At 42.9% G+C, this 19519-nt stretch overlaps 1 protein-coding gene across 2 annotated transcripts in view; it reads left to right on the top strand.

Moving 5' to 3' along the window:
• Nucleotides 1-19330, top strand: part of LOC115158281 (amino-terminal enhancer of split-like) — a 40179-nt gene extending 20849 nt beyond the window's left edge. The window contains exons 2-7 of one of the 2 annotated variants that reach the window (XM_029707045.1): nt 6111-6199; nt 8725-8788; nt 10000-10044; nt 13259-13321; nt 13723-13797; nt 14740-19330. In XM_029707045.1, the coding sequence (XP_029562905.1) occupies nt 6111-6199; nt 8725-8788; nt 10000-10044; nt 13259-13321; nt 13723-13797; nt 14740-14967 (564 nt within the window). In that variant the 3' untranslated portion in view covers nt 14968-19330. The remainder of the gene's footprint in view (nt 1-6110; nt 6200-8724; nt 8789-9999; nt 10045-13258; nt 13322-13722; nt 13798-14739) is intronic. The other variant, XM_029707046.1, reaches the window with a different exon arrangement.
• The last annotated feature ends 189 nt before the right edge of the window (nt 19331-19519 follow it).

The following is a 19519-nucleotide window of genomic DNA, read 5'->3' as shown; positions in this document are numbered from 1 at the left end:
TGACCAAAAAGTATGTGGACACCTGCTCGTCGAACATCTCATTCCAAAATCATGAGCATTATTATGGAGTTGGTCCCCTCCTTTTCTGTTATAACAGCCTCCACTCTTCTGGGAAGGCTTTCCACTAGATGTTGGAACATTGACACAGGGACTTGCTTCCATTCAGCCACAAGAGCATTAGTGAGGTCAGGCATTGATGTTGGGCGATTAGTCGTGGCTCTCAGTCGGCATTACAATTCAACCAAAAGGTATTCGATGGGGTTGAGGTCAGGGCTCTGTGCAGGCCAGTCAGGTTCTTCCACACCGATCTTGACAAACCATTTCTGTGTGGATCTCAATTTGTGCACGAGGGCTTTATGCTGAAACAGGCAAGGGCCTTCCCCAAACTGTTGCCACAAAGCTGGAAGCACAGAATAGTCTAGAATGTCATAGTATGCTATAGCGTTAAGATTTCCCTTCACTGGAACTACGGGGCCAAGCCCGAACCATGAAAAACAGCCCCAGACCATTATTCCTCCTCTACCAAACGTTATTGTGCTGTCTTTGCGTGCAGAGGCAGTTTGGAACTCGGTAGTGAGTGTTGCAAATGAGGACAGACTATTTTTACGCGCTTCAGCACACGGCGGTCCCATTCTGTGAGCGTATGTGGCCTACCACTTCGCGGTTGAGCCATTGTTGCTCCTAGTTGTTTCCACTTCACAGTAACAGCACTTACTGTTGACTGGGGCAGCTCTAGCAGAGCAGACATTTGACAAACTGACTTGGACGTTGAAAGTCACTGAGCTCTTCAGTAAGGGTATTCTACTGCCAATGTTTGTTGATGTAGATTGCATGGCTGTGTGCTCGATTTTATACCTGTCAGCAACGGGTGTGGCTGAAACAGCCAAATCCACTAATTTGAAGGGGTGTCCACATACTTTTGTATATCTCGTGTATTAACTTACGGTTAGATCAGAATCACCATCATAATAATTGACCTATAATGAGAATTAAGTCAAAACCACAAGTCCAAATCCCCATCCATGGCTTAGGAAAAGGGGCGATTTAGCAAGCTTGATACATGCTAAATCGAGTGTGTGGGGGGGGGGGGGGGGGGGCTACGGCCGCAACATGCCATACTCTTTTGGTCCAGACAGCATCAGATACATGGGCTACACATACTGGGAGATGGGCGCTGTTTCCCTCGGTTGGATGATTTCTCCAGTGAGATTCAGTCACTTGCGAATGGACAGAAAATGATTAAGAGGGGATTTTTTTTATTGGTCAAATATTTGGCATCCATGAATACACGCCACCGTTCATTGCCAAAATCTTGTAATGTGGTTATCAGTTGTCTGTGCAGGGCAGGCAACTGTCTTGTGAGTGCTGAGCAGCAGCCAAATGGAGCAGTTGCTATGCCATCAGGACATTATGGGAATTTCCTTAAAATCTTACTCCATTGGGATTTTGGACAACGCTTAGAACATTTCAAAATACAAATGAATGTCCCCTCTGATTTCAATAATGCAACATAAGCACTAAAAATTATGGATCTTAAAAGGTTCTGAGAAATGTGTTGAAAAAAACTGAAAATATAGATTTTTATGGACGGCACACTTTGGCTGCCTGTAGATACTGTGATGATAGGTGGTCGTCTAATAGTAGACACCTTTTCCTAAAAGCACATGGCCGGTTCCAGATCTGACAGACTGATACATGAGGGTTTGCCAAATTTTCCCATAACTTATAGATTTCCTGACTTTTGATAGCCAGTATTCTAACAATCTGGAGACAAAGTTAGGCTAAATGCTAAGCTACACATTTCCTTACTTACAAATCAAAACACTTGGCGACCAAGTGAAAACTGCTACATATAAGTAGGCCTAATCCATTACCATTATAACTAAGCAAAATCTCTACACAAGCCTATTCGACAGACTTCAAGTTCCAAGCGCTCTAACCTTTAACATTATCTATCCATCCAGCCAACCGTGGCAAAGACAGAGCAAATAGCAGCTATATTGCCTACACAAGACAAAGTCTGTGTCAACAAAAGGCACTTAGGGGCAAAACACTAGCTGGTTGTTAGCTGCTCTTCCCGCCCCAGCCCTGCAGCACCACTGAAGTCAGCCTGGCCCTGCAGGTAGGTGGGGGGGGGGGGGGGTGATCTGGGTTCCTCAGTGTTTAGCACAGTATGCAAACGTTTAAAATACCAAAGGTTCTTTGAGTCAATAGCCTCAGGTGGAGCATTCCAGTGCAGAGAGAGAAAGGGAACAAGAGAGAGATAAAGTAAGAGGGAGTGAGGGCCCCCAGTGTTTCTTCCCATAAGTTCCTCCCACACAGTAGTCTATCAGCCTCACTCCGAACAAAGTTCCAACCCGGAGTAGGTAGAAGTTGCCCTTTAACCACAGGTACAGGGTCAGATATTTTTTGATCCCCTAATGGTTAATGTTAGGGTTTGAGGTAGGGTAATCCGATCCTAGATCTATGGTAAGGAGCAACTTTTGCCTCGAGCCAAAGAAGAAGTGGCGAAGCGAGAGGCCCCGTCTTCGGTCTTTCCAGGAGGTGGCGTTTATTTGTTAACATTTTTCACCAAGCCAGGAGTTTCTGTATGGCCAAATGAGTGTGTGGAATTTGGTCAACAAAACATGTAATGGCTTATTTTCTACGTGAGGCTTATTTGATCGAATATACGTTTTGTAATGCTTAGATTGTTACGAGTGCACTGACAAGAGGAACACGTCACATCCTGGCAACTTTGGGGGAAAAAAAAACTTTATATCTGAGTTGTTCACACGCGTATCTGCCCTCTAATTGGCTAGAATGGTCCCACCTGATCTCACCTCCTTCCAACTTCCTTCCATCTTTGAAGACGTGTATTTTCATTGTTAGAGCGGCCACTTGAGTATCTGGTAAATATAATGGATAATCTATGCCCGAGCGCCCCACATATGCAGGCCTCTGACCTTTAACCTCACCCACATACAACCTTTGAAGTACTCTAGGCTATATAAACATGCAGTATGGCTGAGCCTACTGTTGGTGGTGCAGTGCTGTAAAGTGACCAAAAAGAAAAATCTCTGTGGGGCCTCCAAGCACACAACAGATGGATGCACATAATGTTAATGAAATACTGCCGTAATACGGTGACACATGCCATCTGGTGTGACGAAATAAAGGTGCCTGCTCTGCGCGGGTGTAAAGTGTGTGTGTGTGTGTGTGTGTGTGTGTGTGTGTGTGTGTGTGTGTGTGTGTGTGTGTGTGTATATTGGCCCAAGTGTGTGAGGTAAGCACGTCTCGATCCAGAGAGAGGACATAAGCCTCCATAAAGATGCTCTGCTGGCTGTTCAGATAACACCTGGTCCTTGGATTGAAACATGCACACACACATACAGTACCAGTCAAAAGTTTGGACAAACCTACTCATTCCAGGGTTTTTCTTTATTTTTACTATTTTTGACACTGTAGAATAGTGAAGACATCAAAACTACAAAATAACACATATGGAATCATGTAGTAACCAAAAAAAAGTGTTAAACAAATAAAAAAATATTTTATATTTGAGAATCTTCAAAGTAGCCACCATTTTCCTTGACAGCTTTGTACGCTCTCGGCATTCTCTCAACCAGCTTCATGAAAGTAGTCACCTGGAATGCATTTCAATTAACAGGTGTGCCTTGTTAAAAGTTAATTTGGGGAATTTCTTTCCTTCTTAATGCGTTTGAGCCAATCAGTTGTGTTGTGACAAGGTAGGGGTGGTATACAGAAGATAGCCCTATTTGGTAAAAGACCAAGTCCATATTATGGCAAGAACAGCTAAAATAAGCAAAGGGAGACAACAGTCCATCATCACTTTAAGACATGAAGGTCAGTCAATACAGAAAATTAAGAAGTTTTAAAGTTTCTTCAAATGCAGTCGCAAAAAAAATCACGCTATGATGGAACTGGTTCTCATGAGGACAGCCATAGGAAAGGAAGACCCAGAGTTACCTCTGCAGAGGATATGTTCATTAGTTCCCAGCCTCAGAAATTGCAACCAAAATAAATGCTTCACAGAGTTCAAGTAACAGACATCTCAACATCAACTGTTCAGAGAAGACTGTGTGAATCATGCTACTAAAGGACACCAATAATAAGAAGAGACTTGCTTGGGCCAAGGAACACGAACAATGGACATTAGACCGGTGGAAATTTGCTCTGATGAGTCCAAATGTAAGATTTTTGGTTCCAACTGCCGTGTCTTTGTGAGACGCAGAGTAGGAGAATGGATGATCTCCGCATGTGTGGTTCCCACCGTGAAGCATGGAGGTGGTGTGATGGTGTGGGGCGCTTTGCTGGTGACACTGTCAATGATTTATTTAGAATTCAAGGCACACTTAACCAGCATGGCTACCACAGCATTCTGCAGCGATAGGTCATCCCATCTGGTTTGCGCTTAGTGGGACTATCATTTGTTTTCAGTTTATTAAACTAAGCATATAGCTTTGATTTGATGTTTTAAATGTTTAAGTTGAGATGGTTCTGAAATGGCGGCGGAAGTGCACCTTTTGTCTTTGTGCTGACTTGTGTTGTGTAGTCTGTGGTTCTAAAATCAGTAGTTTAGTACGCTTGCAAAGCTGACCAGTCTGGGGTTTGAGAAGTGAACAATTATTTGCCTGCACATGCTCAGTTCTGCGCGAGACCACCGTTAGACCCGATGAAGTGTTTCTGCACATGAGCTTAGCTAGCCAACGTCACCATGATCGAGGATTTCTATCATACTGTACTGTTTTTGGTTTCATCATTCACTGACATACTGTACGTTGGAGGTAAAGTAGTGATTGCGCCGTGTTAATGGTTACAACTGGAGTGAGTCAACGGCAGTGGGGAAATTACCATTTTGTATAGGTTTTTGAGTAAACTATATTAGACCTACAGTTATTTATTTTAAATGAAATGCTACACATATTTAAGAGATTTCCCTCTTGACCCATTATGCGGTCAGCTGAAAAATAACAAGATTTTGTTCTTATTTGGGTTTAAATCTGCAGTGAGTTTGGCACAAAGACACAACTAGTCCATCGACCACCACTACTGCTTGTAAAGTAATGTGACTGTAATGAAAATCAGGTTGGAACCGGTTCAGGGAACGGAACCGAAAACCGGAAAATAACTAAATTGAGGAACATAATCAGAACCGGGAGCCAAAGTGATCTATACTGTTATTTTAAAAGCATGGGAACCGCTTGATAACATTATTTTAACGTTCAAGGCATTTTTATTTCAGTCCCACAAAAAAACACAGACCTCACTCTCTAACTCAAACTTATTCCAGTGTCTGCCTGCCAGCTGAACATTTTTGCTAGTATGTGTATGCAACCTGCCCCTCTCCTTCCAAAGCATAGGTTACTGTAGCCTACTAGCTATGTTTCAAGCGTGGTTCAGAAATTAGGGAGAGATTTTAATTACAGAAGAATGGAGGAACTTTTTCAATGCTAGTTATTAAGGATACTATAGTTACCATGTTTCACATCAGATTTATTAACTACAAAAAGGTACGACATAGTTTTAATTATTTTTGCCGCTCTGCACACAACCTTTTTAGCTAGCTATCTTACGTTAGCTCTGGTCTAATGTTAAGCCAACTGTCAGAAGTTCAGACATTCAAAGTTCATCCATAGAAGGTGCTCCTCTGTAGGTATAATTCTGTGGGCCAAATTCAGATAATGCATGTCATTAACAAGATGCCTATCGCTTCAAGCCAAGCCGCCTCCACCCTCTCTCGCTCTCTCTCCACCCACATAATGTCAGCCGCATCTTGTGCCCTACACTTGTCTGTCCATCACGCATATAAACAACTAGGCTATAGCTTGCCGGCTCCATAGCAAGCTGCTCTATCCGCACTGATTTGGAAAAGTAATTTAAAAAAGGAACACTATAAACTGGTACTTTTTGTTTGGAAGCTGTTCAGAACATTTATTTTGCAGGTTGGAACAGTAAAAAAATGTAATAATGAAATTCTATTCAGAATGAAACGATTGTAAAATAATTTTGGTTCCAACCCCGATAACAATACAACACTCCTACTGGTGTGAGCCAGGCCAGATCTGTCTGATTTCACTGCCATGTTTGATGGTGTTTCTGTGTCTCAGGCTTCATCGCAGCAGCTGAAATTCACGACCTCTGACTCGTGTGACCGAATTAAGGATGAGTTCCAGTTCCTCCAAGCACAATACCACAGGTACGGTTTTTTAACACTTATCACACTCACACCCTCCAACCGCAGCTTATCAGAGGAACTAGTATCTTTAGTTCTTTCAACATAATTTTCATTATCTCCAGTACAATACCAGTGTCAACATATGTAAAAATAAAAAATACCACATTTTCAAAATTTTGTTGGAAAAAATAAAACGTTCTTCTACCTGATGACATCAAGAGTTAAAACATTTTAATAACAGTGAATTTCAAACACCTATGAGATTTGCGGTGATGTGGGGAGTAAGAAAATACCCTCGCTTGGGCTAGAAACTTGGAAGGGTATGACATTTTTTTTTAAACTTTAATCCTACCCTGTGATGTCACAGAGAAGTATTTTTTTAGGACCTTTTCTTTACAACCACGGATCATAGAAATACTCTGTTTTCACACTGGTTTGGTGCTGGAGATGATGAATGAGGTTGAAAAATGGCTGAATTGTCCTTTACGATACTAAAACTGCTCTTTGTGAATCACTTTATTAAGCATAACCATATTATATTTGTAGGTGAGAGTACAGATTAGAGCACTTGAATTCTACTCTATTAAGTTATTGCCGTAAGCGTGTAGTGTGCACCACATGCTTCTTTTATCAAAATCACATGGGCATAACCTACATGATTAGAATGCCAAATAATTCACAGCAAGACAAACACATTTTTTTCTTCTAATAGTCTTCTGCTGCATATTTTTTAGGAGCAGATCAATAGATGTGTGTGTCACTTCCATTTGGAACCCGAGTCTACAACTCTGTTCTCCTTCATGTAATAGAAAGCAGTGTTATGATGTACCACTATAGCCACAACCCAACAAGATTGGCAATTGCTAGATGGTATGAGGTAATTCGTTTTACCTGGATTGAGATGTACCAGAGTGTAGTGTTTTGCTGTTTAATTCATGACTTAAATGGAGTTTATGGACCAAGGAAGGTTTCTTCTTTATTGATTTCTAGCCTTTGAAGAAGCAGCTGCACTGCTCCGACTGCATCAGGTTCCCCCTCTTTACCTGTGGTATAGGAACTAGAGTGTGTATTGGCTAAGGTTCTTTCCTCCCTGTTTCATTGAGCTTCATCAGAGGAGAGCAAGATAAAAGCCCATGTTCTTTCGTTGTGTGAAATTCCTGTCTGTCTGATCATCAGTCTGTTCCTATAGCATGAACACCTCAGTGCCTGGGCTTTGGTGTGTAATTCCCCTGACAACCCCCCCCCCCCCCGTTTAACCCCCTTCAAAGGCAGACAGAAGCAGTTGAAAAGAATACCTGTTCTATACGCCGAATTCGTAGCATGCATATGCGCCGCCTATTGACTTGAGCTGAAGCGCCATAGACAAGGCTTTGTAGAACGCTGCGTTCAGCACTTTTAAAGGGAAATGTTCTGCAGGCGGTCTCCTGAGCATAGTAGTGAGCATTGTAACTGTCGCTCCCCCCCTCCTTCACATGCATAAATAGTTCAGGGAATACATAAATCAAAATAAAGATGACAGCAGGAGCGATTTAGAGGCGGAAGGAGCGGCAATAAAACTCTATCAAAGTGTCGTTTGAGAGCGTCTCTCTGGACCCCTGGGCCGCCTCCACCAATCACAGCCGCACAAAGACAATCCCAATAGGGTCTCAGGTAGGGTGGCAGCAGGGGAGGCTGGTCGTCATGACAACCAACCTGTGTGTGGCTGCTGTTGGATTTTTTTTTTTTAGAAGGGAAAAGCGATTTGGCTAAGTGGAGGCTGCAGGCGAAAGAGGAGTAGAGATGGAGGGCCGGAGGGAGAGAGCTGTCTGAATGAAATGCGCCCCCTGAGCACTTGTTTGGTCAGGGAATCTGAGGTCTGCTCTTGAATTGTAATGAGGTGGTTTATTCTTTAACCTTTTCACTTTGGGCTGGGTTAACAGCGCCACTTTTATGGTTCCATTTGCATCCACTATTTTTCCATGTAAGTGACAGAATCAGTGGTGGCTATGAGCAGCAGTTTCCCATTTAGGACCAATGATGAGAATCGCCACAGCTAATGCTCTGCCTAATTGAGCCGTCATTCACAGTGACACTGACGGCACAGATCCAGATCCCAAAGACTATCTTAATGTAAATACACCATTATAAACCCTTCTCCCTCTGTATCATTATTAATCAGAATGCTTTCCAGGGGGACGTCAACACCGGAACCATTCCAATATGGTAGCCAAGTTTGTGACAAGTGGTGTGACTTGGCCTCCTTTGTCCTGTCACCTCCTGTGACATCTGCAGCGAGCACGCTGATGCGATTACAGCTAATGGCTGTCTGCGACGCGTCAGACCTGCACATTCACCAACCAGCCACTATTTATAGGCAGGACATTTAAAGCACTCTGGGTGTATATATTGGCCTTTTATTGGGGTTTATTTGGGTTCCTTTGGTGGATTGACACCATGTTAGATCTGCTGAGGGAAGGATGAAATCATTTCCTGGCTCTCTGAAGAGATATGATGGATGCTTCCTGTAGACTAAAAAGATGTTCTGTTTTTCTCTCCTTTTTCTGCAGTTTGAAACTGGAGTGTGACAAGCTGGCAAGTGAGAAGTCTGAGATGCAGCGTCATTATATCATGGTGAGAGTGTGTGTGTGTGCGTGTGCGTGTGTTAGTGTGTGTGTGTTAGTGTGTGTGAGTGTGTTAGTGTGAGTGTGTTAGTGTGAGTGTGAGTGACCCTGCTCTGTCAGTTTGCCCCAGGGCCCGCTGGCCCAGTCACATGGAATCACATTCATACCAACTACTGTACAGGCAGGGGGATGTTAAACACAGCAGTGATATGATATCTCAACAAAACATACTTTCACCTTTTTATTATGGGATCGTTTTGAATTTGGCACTATTTTAGTCTTGCAACTACAACATATAGCAGTATTCCAGTGATGTTGAGCATATGATTTCTCTCTTTTTGTCTCTACTCTATTTTACCCCCTCCTGTGTAGCCCTGTTCCCATCTATTTCTCTCTCTCGTCGCCTTTTCTCCTGCCTCTCCCTCTTCTCTGTGTACTTCTATGTCGTTGTTCTCTCTCTCCTCCCTTTTATGATTCCTCCTCATCTCATCTGTGGTCTTTTTGTCTCTGATGTCGTTATGTCATCCTCCCCCTCTTCCCTCCATCCTCCCCCTGACACATACTCTCCACCTCTCGCTAATCTCATTGTCTCTTGCCAGGCCTGTGTAGCTGTCTGATATTCTGTCTCTAATTGATCCGTTGACTGGCTTAATCTCATCTAATCTGTGCAGCGCTGCACTCGTATCCATCAGCGGGTCAGTGTGTGTGGAGCTTCAGCCCAGCCTGCCCCCCCCCCCTCCCCTAATTGCCTATCGGGTTCCCCCGCTTCGCCGCCTGCTAACGCAAGCACCTCCATTTCCCCAGCACCGTAATTGCTTTAGGGACATGCCGTTTGGGGTGGAAGGCTTGCTCTCCTCTCTCGTGTGTGTGTGTATGTGTGTTTGTTTTAGAGCGTTGGAGCCCATGCCTTCACAGACCGAGAGGGTGATTTAACAGGGCAAATGCTGAGCCACTGGCCCGCTCATTAACACAGAACACACACACACACCATCCCTTCTCACAGCGACACACAAAAGGACACCTATAACAGGATGTGTGTAAAGGGTTCGACCTGGTGTAATGACATGATACATGACACCCAGGAGATGGCTGCTGTAGACTGCTCTGTGGGACAGTCAGAAATGCATACAGACAGTCTGTCTACAGAACATAATGTCATTTCCCTCCTTCCATTATTATAGTGTATATATACTAACGCCTCCTCTTCCTTCTACTTTGCAGTACTATGAGATGTCCTATGGACTGAACATCGAAATGCACAAGCAGGTAAGTCTCTCGTGCTACATTAATAGGAACCCCTCCTTCAGCAGTGATATCTGAGAGAGGAATCTGTTCTTCTCCTTGGGTGTGCCGAGTAGTCGGACAAAACAAGAATCGGAATGGATATGGGCAATTTCCGAGGTACAATTATGATCAGAGTATTTTTTTATTTTATTATCCGTGATCGGGGAAAGAAATAACTTTTTGTGTGCCAGCACGCATCTTTCTCATGTCAATCAGTCATGTGCGAGGTTCTGGGTGGTCTAAATGACTCAACTGGCTGTAAAGAGAAGGGCGGGCTGTACGTTGATCCTGCTGCCCTGATTGGATAGAGGAAAGCTGTATTTTTCCATCCACTTGCTTCAGAATTTCACCCGATCAGTTTTCGGTCTGATCATTTAGATTTCTGCTGCCTGTTACTATGATAAATCACATGGCGAGGATGTTTGCTATCAATGTGCGTCATATCTAACAAGCGGGGCAAGCGTAGGAGAAAAAATATGAACCGCTGCTGCGCATTCTGAGTGACAGACAGCAAACGTGGCTGCCCACTGCAAGTTGAGGACACACACACTCCTCTGTTCACTGCTCTTAATCTGCAGCTTTTTTGCAGTGAGAATGTGCAGGGAGGTGTTTTGCCAACATCTACCGATCACGAGTATCATCCGATCCGACTATCAACTGTCAACTTGCGGATACGAGTATGACCATGTCGGCACACCCCTACTTCCCATCATGCTGCCTGTAGACAGACGGACAGTGAATCATCTCTCTGTGGCATCGATGAGAAAGCATCATTACTCACAGAGGGATTGTTTTAATGGAAGGAGCAGTACAGTACTGCACAGGTAAAGCTCTAATCTAGGTATATTCCTACATGATCAGTGGAAGAGTAGTGTACTACTGTCTAAGGGGCTCATCTGGTGCCCAGTGCCCATTGATCAGGGGGTGTGGGGATTAATTTATGGGCAGGCTGCAGGTGTAGAGCGATGTGCCTCTGTGGACCCGGCCTTATCTGCAACCTCGTCTGGCGATCGCGGCCACCCTAAAAGATTGACGGCTCCTCCCTGATAGCCACACCGGCTGCACGGAACACGCAGTGAAAAATACCGTCACAAACATGCTCGCTTGCACACACACACACACACGTGCATACACAGCCTCCACTCTGCCTCATGAGTATAATTCATCACCCCTACTCCTTTATTTGACGGGATGAAATATTTTGAAATTCAGAGGCGAGAAAGAGCGAGGGGAGCTGTGTGTGTGTGTGTATCTGCAGTTTTGTTAGCTCGTGTGTGTGTGTGTGTGTGTGTGTGTGTGTGTGTGTGTGTGCGTGCTTTGTGTGCCTTTGTGTGTGTGAGTGGGTGCAGATGAACTGCGGCAGCATTAGAGTTGAAATTGAAGGGGGTGTGTAGAACTGAATGTCGAGGAGAATTCACATCTGGGTTTTGTGTTCAGCCTGCTCTCTTCCTCCTCCCACTCTCCCTCGCGTTCTCTCTCTCTCCTCCTGAGCGTTCTGTTCTCTCCAGCTGAGGGGCTCCAGACAGTTTAGTCTGGGATTGTGCCAGGGAGATATTGAAAAGGGGTTATTCGTGTTGTTTCTTCTTTCTCTCTGCTTTTTATATATTTATTTAAAGAATAAATAAAAATGTCCTTGCCAGTAGTGAGGCCTCTCTCCGGTTAGCCTAGATGAATTGTGCTCCCGCCTGACAAAACATTTGGCATCTCCTCTTATTTTTGTGTGTGTGATTTGATCTTGCGTGTGTGCGTATAGAAAGAAGAGTGGAGACACAAAATACATTTTTAGAGGAGAGCGCAAGAGGTGTCGGTGTGCATGATAGTGATAAGAGTGTAATGGTGCATGGTAAATGAGTGTGATGAAGTCTCTTCTCAGATATCACGCTGAGTTAGAAAGTAACACAATTAACAGTGTGTTGCATATCTGAGTTGGTTATGATAATCACTGCCCGAACATGATGTAATATCAGTGTGTGTGCGTGTACAGATGTGTGATCTTAATTGAACCTACATTGTCACAGCAAAATAACCCTGCATGTTGCTTGATCGGTGGTTAGGCTATTAGGTGGCCAAAAGTAGGCTACTTGGAAAGTGCAATACTGTTAATATAACTGGGTTTTCAGTGAATTTATGTACACTACTGTTCAAAAGTTTGGGGTCACTTAGAAATGTCCTTGTTTTTTTTGGTCCATTTTAAAATGACATAAAATTGATCAGAAATACAGTGTAGACAATGTTGTAAATGACTATTGTAGCTGGAAATGGCTGATTTTTAATGGAATATCTACATAGGTGTACAGAGGCCCATTATCAGCAACCATCACTCCTGTGTTCCAATGGCACGTTGTGTTAGCTAATCCAAGTTTATCATTTGAAAAGGCTAATTGATCATTAGAAAACCCTTTTGCAATTTTGTTAGCACAGGTGAAAACTGTTGTTCTGATTAAAGAAGCAATACAATTGGCCTTCTTTAAACTAGTTGAGTATCTGGAGCATCAGCATATGTGGGTTTGATTACAGGCTCAAAATGGCCAGAAACAAAGAACCTTCTTCTGAAACTCGTCAGTCTATTCTTGTTCTGAGAAATGAAGGCTATTGCATATGAGAAATTGCCAAGAAACTGAAGATCTGGTACAACGCTGTGTACCACTCCAGTCACAGAACAGCGAAAACTAGTCTAAAGAAGGCCAGTTTTATTGCTTCTTTAATCAGGACAACAGTTTTCAGCTGTGCTAACATAATTGCAAAAGGGATTTCTAATGATCTATTGGCCTTTTAAAATGATAAACTTGGATTAGCTAACCCAATGTGCCATTGGAACACAGGAGTGATGGTTGCTGATAATGGGCCTGTGTAGTCCTATGTAGATATTCCATAAAAAATCTGCCGTTTCCAGCTAGAAAAGTCATTTACAACATTAACAATATCTACATTGTATTTCTGATCAATTTGATGTTATTTTAATGGACAAAGAAAATGCTTTTCTTTCAAAAATGTTTCTAAGTGACCCCAAACTTTTGAACTGTAGTGTAAATCAGTGCAGGACAATTCTCAGCAACAAAAGAGTGATCAAATTAAGGTCCTACATTCTGTATATATGTGTGCTTGTTGTAAAGTACCCTTTGGGTGCATTGGGTTTGTGTTGTGAGACCGAGGGGTGTTAAATGAAGCTAAGAGCTGATGTGTTTTATCTCCTCAGGCTGAGATTGTGAAGAGATTAAACGGGATCTGTGCCCAAGTCCTCCCTTATCTGTCCCAGGAGGTAAGACCACCCTCTAACCCCTGACCCTTTACCCCTAACCCCAACCCCACATTGCACCCTTAGCCTGGAATGATATTATTCTCATTTGACCGCTCCTCCCTCCCTCCCTCCCTCCCTCCCTGTATTATATTGAGAGCCCTGTAATGAAAGGGGTCAGGGCACTCTGCTGGGATCCAGATAAGATGTGCTCATTTATGTCCATGACAAGATGACCCTGACCCATTCCAACATGGGAGTAGATCATTGATTCTCCATCAGAGCCCTGTGTTCTGTTAGTGGTGGCTGGCTGAATAACTGAATGGGTGAGGAGCACAGGGTCAGTGTTGGTAGTGTTGATCCATCTAACCCCCCTCTGTGTGTGTGCGTGTGTGTGTGTGTGTGTGTGTGTGTTTGTCCCCCAGCACCAGCAGCAGGTCCTGGGGGCCATCGAGAGGGCCAAGCAGGTCACCCCTCCAGAGATGAACTCCATCATCCGGGTAGGCTGCTCCCTCTAGCCCCTCAGTGGGGTTACTGCTACTCTGTCACTATTTCACTATCTAGCACTCTTTTATGATGCATCTGCTGTTCTGGGGTTTCCTTTAGCTTTGTCTGGTGTTTTAGGTATTGAAGATGATGATAAACGATCTTTCTGTGTATATTACACTGAGTGTATAAAACATTACGAACACCTTCCTAATATTGAGTTTCACTTCCTTTTACCCTCAGAACAGCCTCAATTTGTCAGGTTGTGGACTCTACAAGGTGTCAAAAGCTTGTGTCAAGTTGTCTGGATGTGCTTTTGGTGGGGGACCATTCTTGATACACACAGGAAACTGTTCAGTGTGGAAAAACCCAGCAGCAGTGTAGTTCTTGACACATTAAAACTGGTGCACCTGGCACCTACTACCATACTCCGTTCAAGGGCACGTCAATAATTTGTCTTGCTCATTCACCCTCTGAATGGTACACATACACAATCCATGTCTCAAGGCTTAAACATTCTTCTTTAACCTGTTTCCTCCCCTTCATCAAAACGGATTTAAGTGAATTTAACAGGTGACATCAATAAGGGATCATAGCGTTCACTTGGATTCACCTGGTCAGTCAGTCATGGAAAGAGCAGGTTTTCCTAATGTTGTACACTCGGTGTATGTATATGTCACATGCGGCCGGTCGTACCTTAATTGTGGAGGACATGCTCTTAGTAATGGCTGTAACGGAATACATGGAATTGTTCAAACACATGGTTTACATGTGTTTGACGCCATTCCAGCCATTGTTATGAGCGTCCTCCCCTCAGCAGCCTCCTGTGGTTTATGTATAATGTGTGTCTACATATATGTTTATCATATACCCTCAGTGTATGTGTGTGCGTGTGAGAGCCATATGCACCCATCTGTACCTCCCCTGTGTTTGAGCTGTGTGTTTGTTGTCCGCAGCAGCAGCTCCAGGCTCACCAGCTGTCCCAGCTCCAGGGTCTGGCCCTGCCCATGACCCCCATGCCCCTGGGCCTGAGCCAGTCCACCCTGCCGGCCGTCACCTCCTCCTCAGGCCTCTTCTCCCTCTCCTCCATCCTTGCCTCGCAGGCCCAGCTGGCCAAGGAAGAGAAAGCGTCCCGTGAGGGAGCCGACAACCACCGTGAGGAGGACGGGGACAAGTCCGACTAGAGCTCCCTCTCTTTCTTTCTCCCTCCACCGCATATCAGCAGCATTGGAGGGCTGTGATCCTGTGTAGCTGCTATGTATCCATGCCAGCCTTCCTCCTCTCCCCTACGCCCTTCTCCCTAATCGTCCTACTTATATTTGCCATGCTTGGTTTTTAATTCTACTCTATTTTTCTCTCGCTCTCTCGTCCTATCTGATGCTTTTGCCGTCATTCCAACTGTGTACAGTGTTGATATATATATTTTTTTTAACAATTTCTTCAGATATCGTTTGTGATTTGAGCTTGATTTCTTTTTGTTAATTGTGTATTCTTGTCACGGACCACCAACTGTCCCTTTTCCTTCCATTCTGACCACATTTTCACTCTTTACTCTCCCTCTGTTAAAGGAGGAGTTTCCTTTTTTACAACCAAATCTCTGTTTTTGATGTAAATAGCATGTTATATAAGGGTTCAGACACCTTTTTTTGTGATTTAAAATGTTTTTGAGAAAGAAAGCTTTTAGTGTAGTGATGCTGGTCTTTAGATGTTGTACACATGAAATTGTCATTCCAAACTTTATCCTCAACGTTATATTCCATTTTGTTGTGACTCAAGCTATATCTCTTCGTCCATTCTACATGTAACTGCCAAAAGAAAGGAAACACTTGATTAAATGAGCGATACAAAGTGTTTTGAAAGCATGAGGTGCTTCCACACAGGAAGTTCCAGACACTTGTAGAATCTATGCTAAGGCGCATTGAAGCTGTTCTGGTGACCATGGTGGCCCAATGCCCTATTAAGATGCTTTGTGTTGGTGTTTTTCTTATTTTGGCAGTTATATGCAGCAAGCTACACAGAAAATGGAACAGCTGGATAGGGGAAACTACTTGAGTCGCCAAAAGGGAATATAACATTCTGGATAAAGTTCGGAATGACACAATTTTATGTGTACAGCATCTAAAGCCCTGCATCACTACTGCGAGCTTTGCTGTTTCTACAAATACATATTTGGGTGTTTTTGGAACCTTTGTTCGTGTTTTTTGGGGGCCCCCATATTACACGACGAGGACAAAGAATTGATATGCTGTTTGGGGTAAGTTTCTCAAACTTGAAATCACAAAAGAGTCTGGACTGTACTATAACATGCCATTTACATCAAAAATAGAGTTTTGGTTGTAAAAAAAAAGAAGGAAACTTCTTCTTTAATCACTCTCTCCTCCCCTCCATTTTGCTAATTTGTGTTCTTTCTCTCTCTCATAAGTGGATATTTGTTTGCACGCCACCGTCGCTGAGCGTCTCCTTCCTCCCTTTTTAACCAGGGCCCATCTGGGACCCTGAATGTCACACGGTATAATTGGAATAACAAACCAGAAGAGATCCAACAGACAGGCTTGCGTCACACAGCTCTCTAGCCTCTGTTGTGTCAACTTGATTCGATCGGTTGGTGTGTGTGTGGTAACTCACACGACTTTGTTGCTCCATCCAAAAGAGACTCTTAGATGAGCTACATCGAAACGGGTCTATGGACGTCTGAATCCTAACTTGAAAATCCTGCATTGATAGTTGGGTGCACTTCGATTTTCAGGTTAGTATTCGCCCCCAAGGTGAAGGAGGGTAGTTGAAAGACGTCAGTCTTCTTGGGGAATAGTGTAACTAGGTAACTCCAGTCCCTGATGGCTATAGGTGGGAAAGAAGCATTCCTGTCTTAATGCCATGTAAAGCTGTGCTCTTACGTAGTCAAACTCTAGTGCTGCTTTTAGTCATTTTAAGAAAGTAGGACGTATTGAAAAAAATACCTCTAGATAAGTAGAGAGATGTATAATGAAAATTGTATATGGGAAACGAAACACACCTTCAAGTCTGTGCTATCAGTCCTCCAACAAATCCACCCCCTATGACAAATTCCCCAAAGAACCCGGTCTAACCCACTGAGCTGCTTTAGACATATCCACACACAGCAGCTTCAATGAAAGGCATGCTAACAGTACTATAATAACAGTCCGAATGTCCAGATCGCAGTGATGATAACATTGTGGAAGGTAGAAAAGAACTGCAGATCTTTTTTCTCCTTTCTGTAAAGTGCACTAATATTATGTTTTGGCGGTGATGCAGTAGAGGAGAGTAGTTGCCTCCAACACTAGAGGGCAGTAAGTGTTTTAGAAAGCAGCTCTGACGTCCATTGAGTCACCTCTTTGAACAGGAGTCCTCCGGTCTATTTTAGGAAACGGGTTGACATCTCTATCAACCCCTATTGTTAGGCAGCGGCATTGAACATATTATGCAAAATGTCCACTCAGCCCCGACTATCTTTTTACTCAAAGATGAATCTCTGTATAAGAAAAAATGATACATGATTGAGCTTTTTCTTGTATACAATACATTAACAGCACTCACATATTTTGATCTATTGTCCATGGCCAATGAATAGTTAACGTAATGTTTTGGAGCTGTTCTTTGAGTAGATAAAGCACAAATAGCCACTGTTTAATGTGCATTTACAAAAATATATTTTTCCCAAACATGTTTCTCACAACTTATTGGCGAAACAGAGCGAGAAACGACAGCTTGATACGATATTACCTGGACCCGTGAGTGCCGCTGTACCTGGGCTTCAAGAAATAATCATATGAATATGATGATCTCTGATGCCCAGGATCCTTCAATTCAAAGTTCCATTAACCAGCTCTGCAAATGTTATGGCAATACGTTCGGTAATCACCGAAATATGGCACTCCATTTAGTATGATATGTTACGTTTCGTATGGTATGTATTAATTTGTGGATGACCATCATCCATTTTGTATGGTATGATAGGCTACAAATTGCAAAAGTTTTGTTAAGAATTAAATTTGTTGTTGCTAAGGTTGGCTAGGTGGCTAACGTTAGCTAGTCTAGGGGTTAAGGATGGGGGACGTGTTATCTAGCATACTAAGTAGCTAAAAAGTAGTTGCTAAAGTTGTCCGTGATGAGATTCGAACGCGCGACCTTTTTGTTTGTTAGACGTTAGCGTTATACGCCCACCATCCACCCCCCTTCCTTTTGGCTTAAGTAACATTGTTTTATGTAACCATACCAAACGTAACATATCATAATAATTTGAGTGGCCTGGATTTACGTCTAGTCTGAGACGGGCTGTTTTTGGAAGTACATACTGTGTGTAAATGCAGTAATGACAATAGTTGCTCCGCTAAACTGCATATTTTGGTGAGTACCGAACATATTTTTTACAACGTTTGCAGAGCTGGTTAATGGGACTTTTGAGTTGAAGAATCCTGGGCGTCGGAGGCGATGTTGTCATATTCATCATCTCCCAGGTACTGGTTCGGGCTAGAACTAAGGTCTAGAACCTTGGGTTGAATGTCCAGGCAGCCCTAGAGCTATGGGGAATGCTATAGAAGATGTGTGTGATGGTGACTGTGGTGGTTTTACTGTAAGATTCATTGGGAGGTAATTGGTGTTATTGTCTGACCATTGTTTTGATCCCAGCCTGTGATACAGCATGTGATGTACTGTATGTTTTTGTATTTCCCTTATATTAATAGACATTCTCCGTTCTGTTTTTGGTGGGTTACACTGTGAGGGTATATAGATCTGTGTACATTTCCTAGATAACTCAGATGATTCCATAGCTGTATGTGAATGCATTCATAAACCTCTGTAATATTAGATTTGAACGTTGGTCAGTCAGTGGTGAACCTGGGATTGACGTGTGGCTCTCTAAGCTTGTGAGCACAACTTACTCCTATGGACTTAAACAGTAGTGATATGCAACGAGTGTGAGTAGCTAGATGCACACAAACGCATGTCTCTTGGGGAACTATATTCCTTTCTATTAGCGAAGAAATGTTTAAAAAAAATAATAATTGGTACACATTCTCTGTGATCAATGCACTTGTTTGAATATTATCGCTATAAATAGAATGAGAGTAAAAAGCTGTTAAATTCTGATACAAATGAACTATGTATTTGTTTAGTAGGTGAGGACCAGTTTATGTATACAGTTATACATATAAAGCTTTACGTGTATATGGCTGCATCTTCTGTCTGTCCTGGATGGTTCCTGTGCTATGTCCTAACAGTACTGATGTGACACTAGAGGAACTGCAGTACTTTGACCTATACCTGACCCAATCGCTTGCCCTTTCCCCAAAGCGTGAAGCATTGTAAGCATTTTGAGCTTTGTAAAGGTCATTTTTTAAATACTTATTTTGTGTATAATGTAAAACCTAAAGTGTGTACTTTGGCAACAAAAAAAAAGTGTCATGAAATCATAGCTTCATTTAAACAAGGTGAAATGTAAAAAGTAACACATTGACTATACATAACTGAAATGTTCTGCAGTAAGGAAGTACTTCTGGTGCCTTACAAATAAAGTCAATCAAATCAGCCGTGCGTGTTTGTCATTCTGTATCTACTACTCCAAGAGGCCATGGTGAAAATGCAGTGGAGCTCTAGTATATTTTCATTATTTCAGTATTACTGCTAGATGAAGTATGACATTCACATGACTACTACTCTGCCTATTGATGTACAGTAGCATCTAAATAGTCTCATATGGACATTGTCAATGCCTGT

The sequence above is a fragment of the Salmo trutta genome, chromosome 22, assembly GCF_901001165.1.
Source record: "Salmo trutta chromosome 22, fSalTru1.1, whole genome shotgun sequence".
Classification (NCBI taxonomy): Eukaryota; Metazoa; Chordata; class Actinopteri; order Salmoniformes; family Salmonidae; genus Salmo; species Salmo trutta.
Note: the sequence above shows the minus strand (reverse complement) of the source record. Positions and strands in the feature narration are given on the sequence as shown.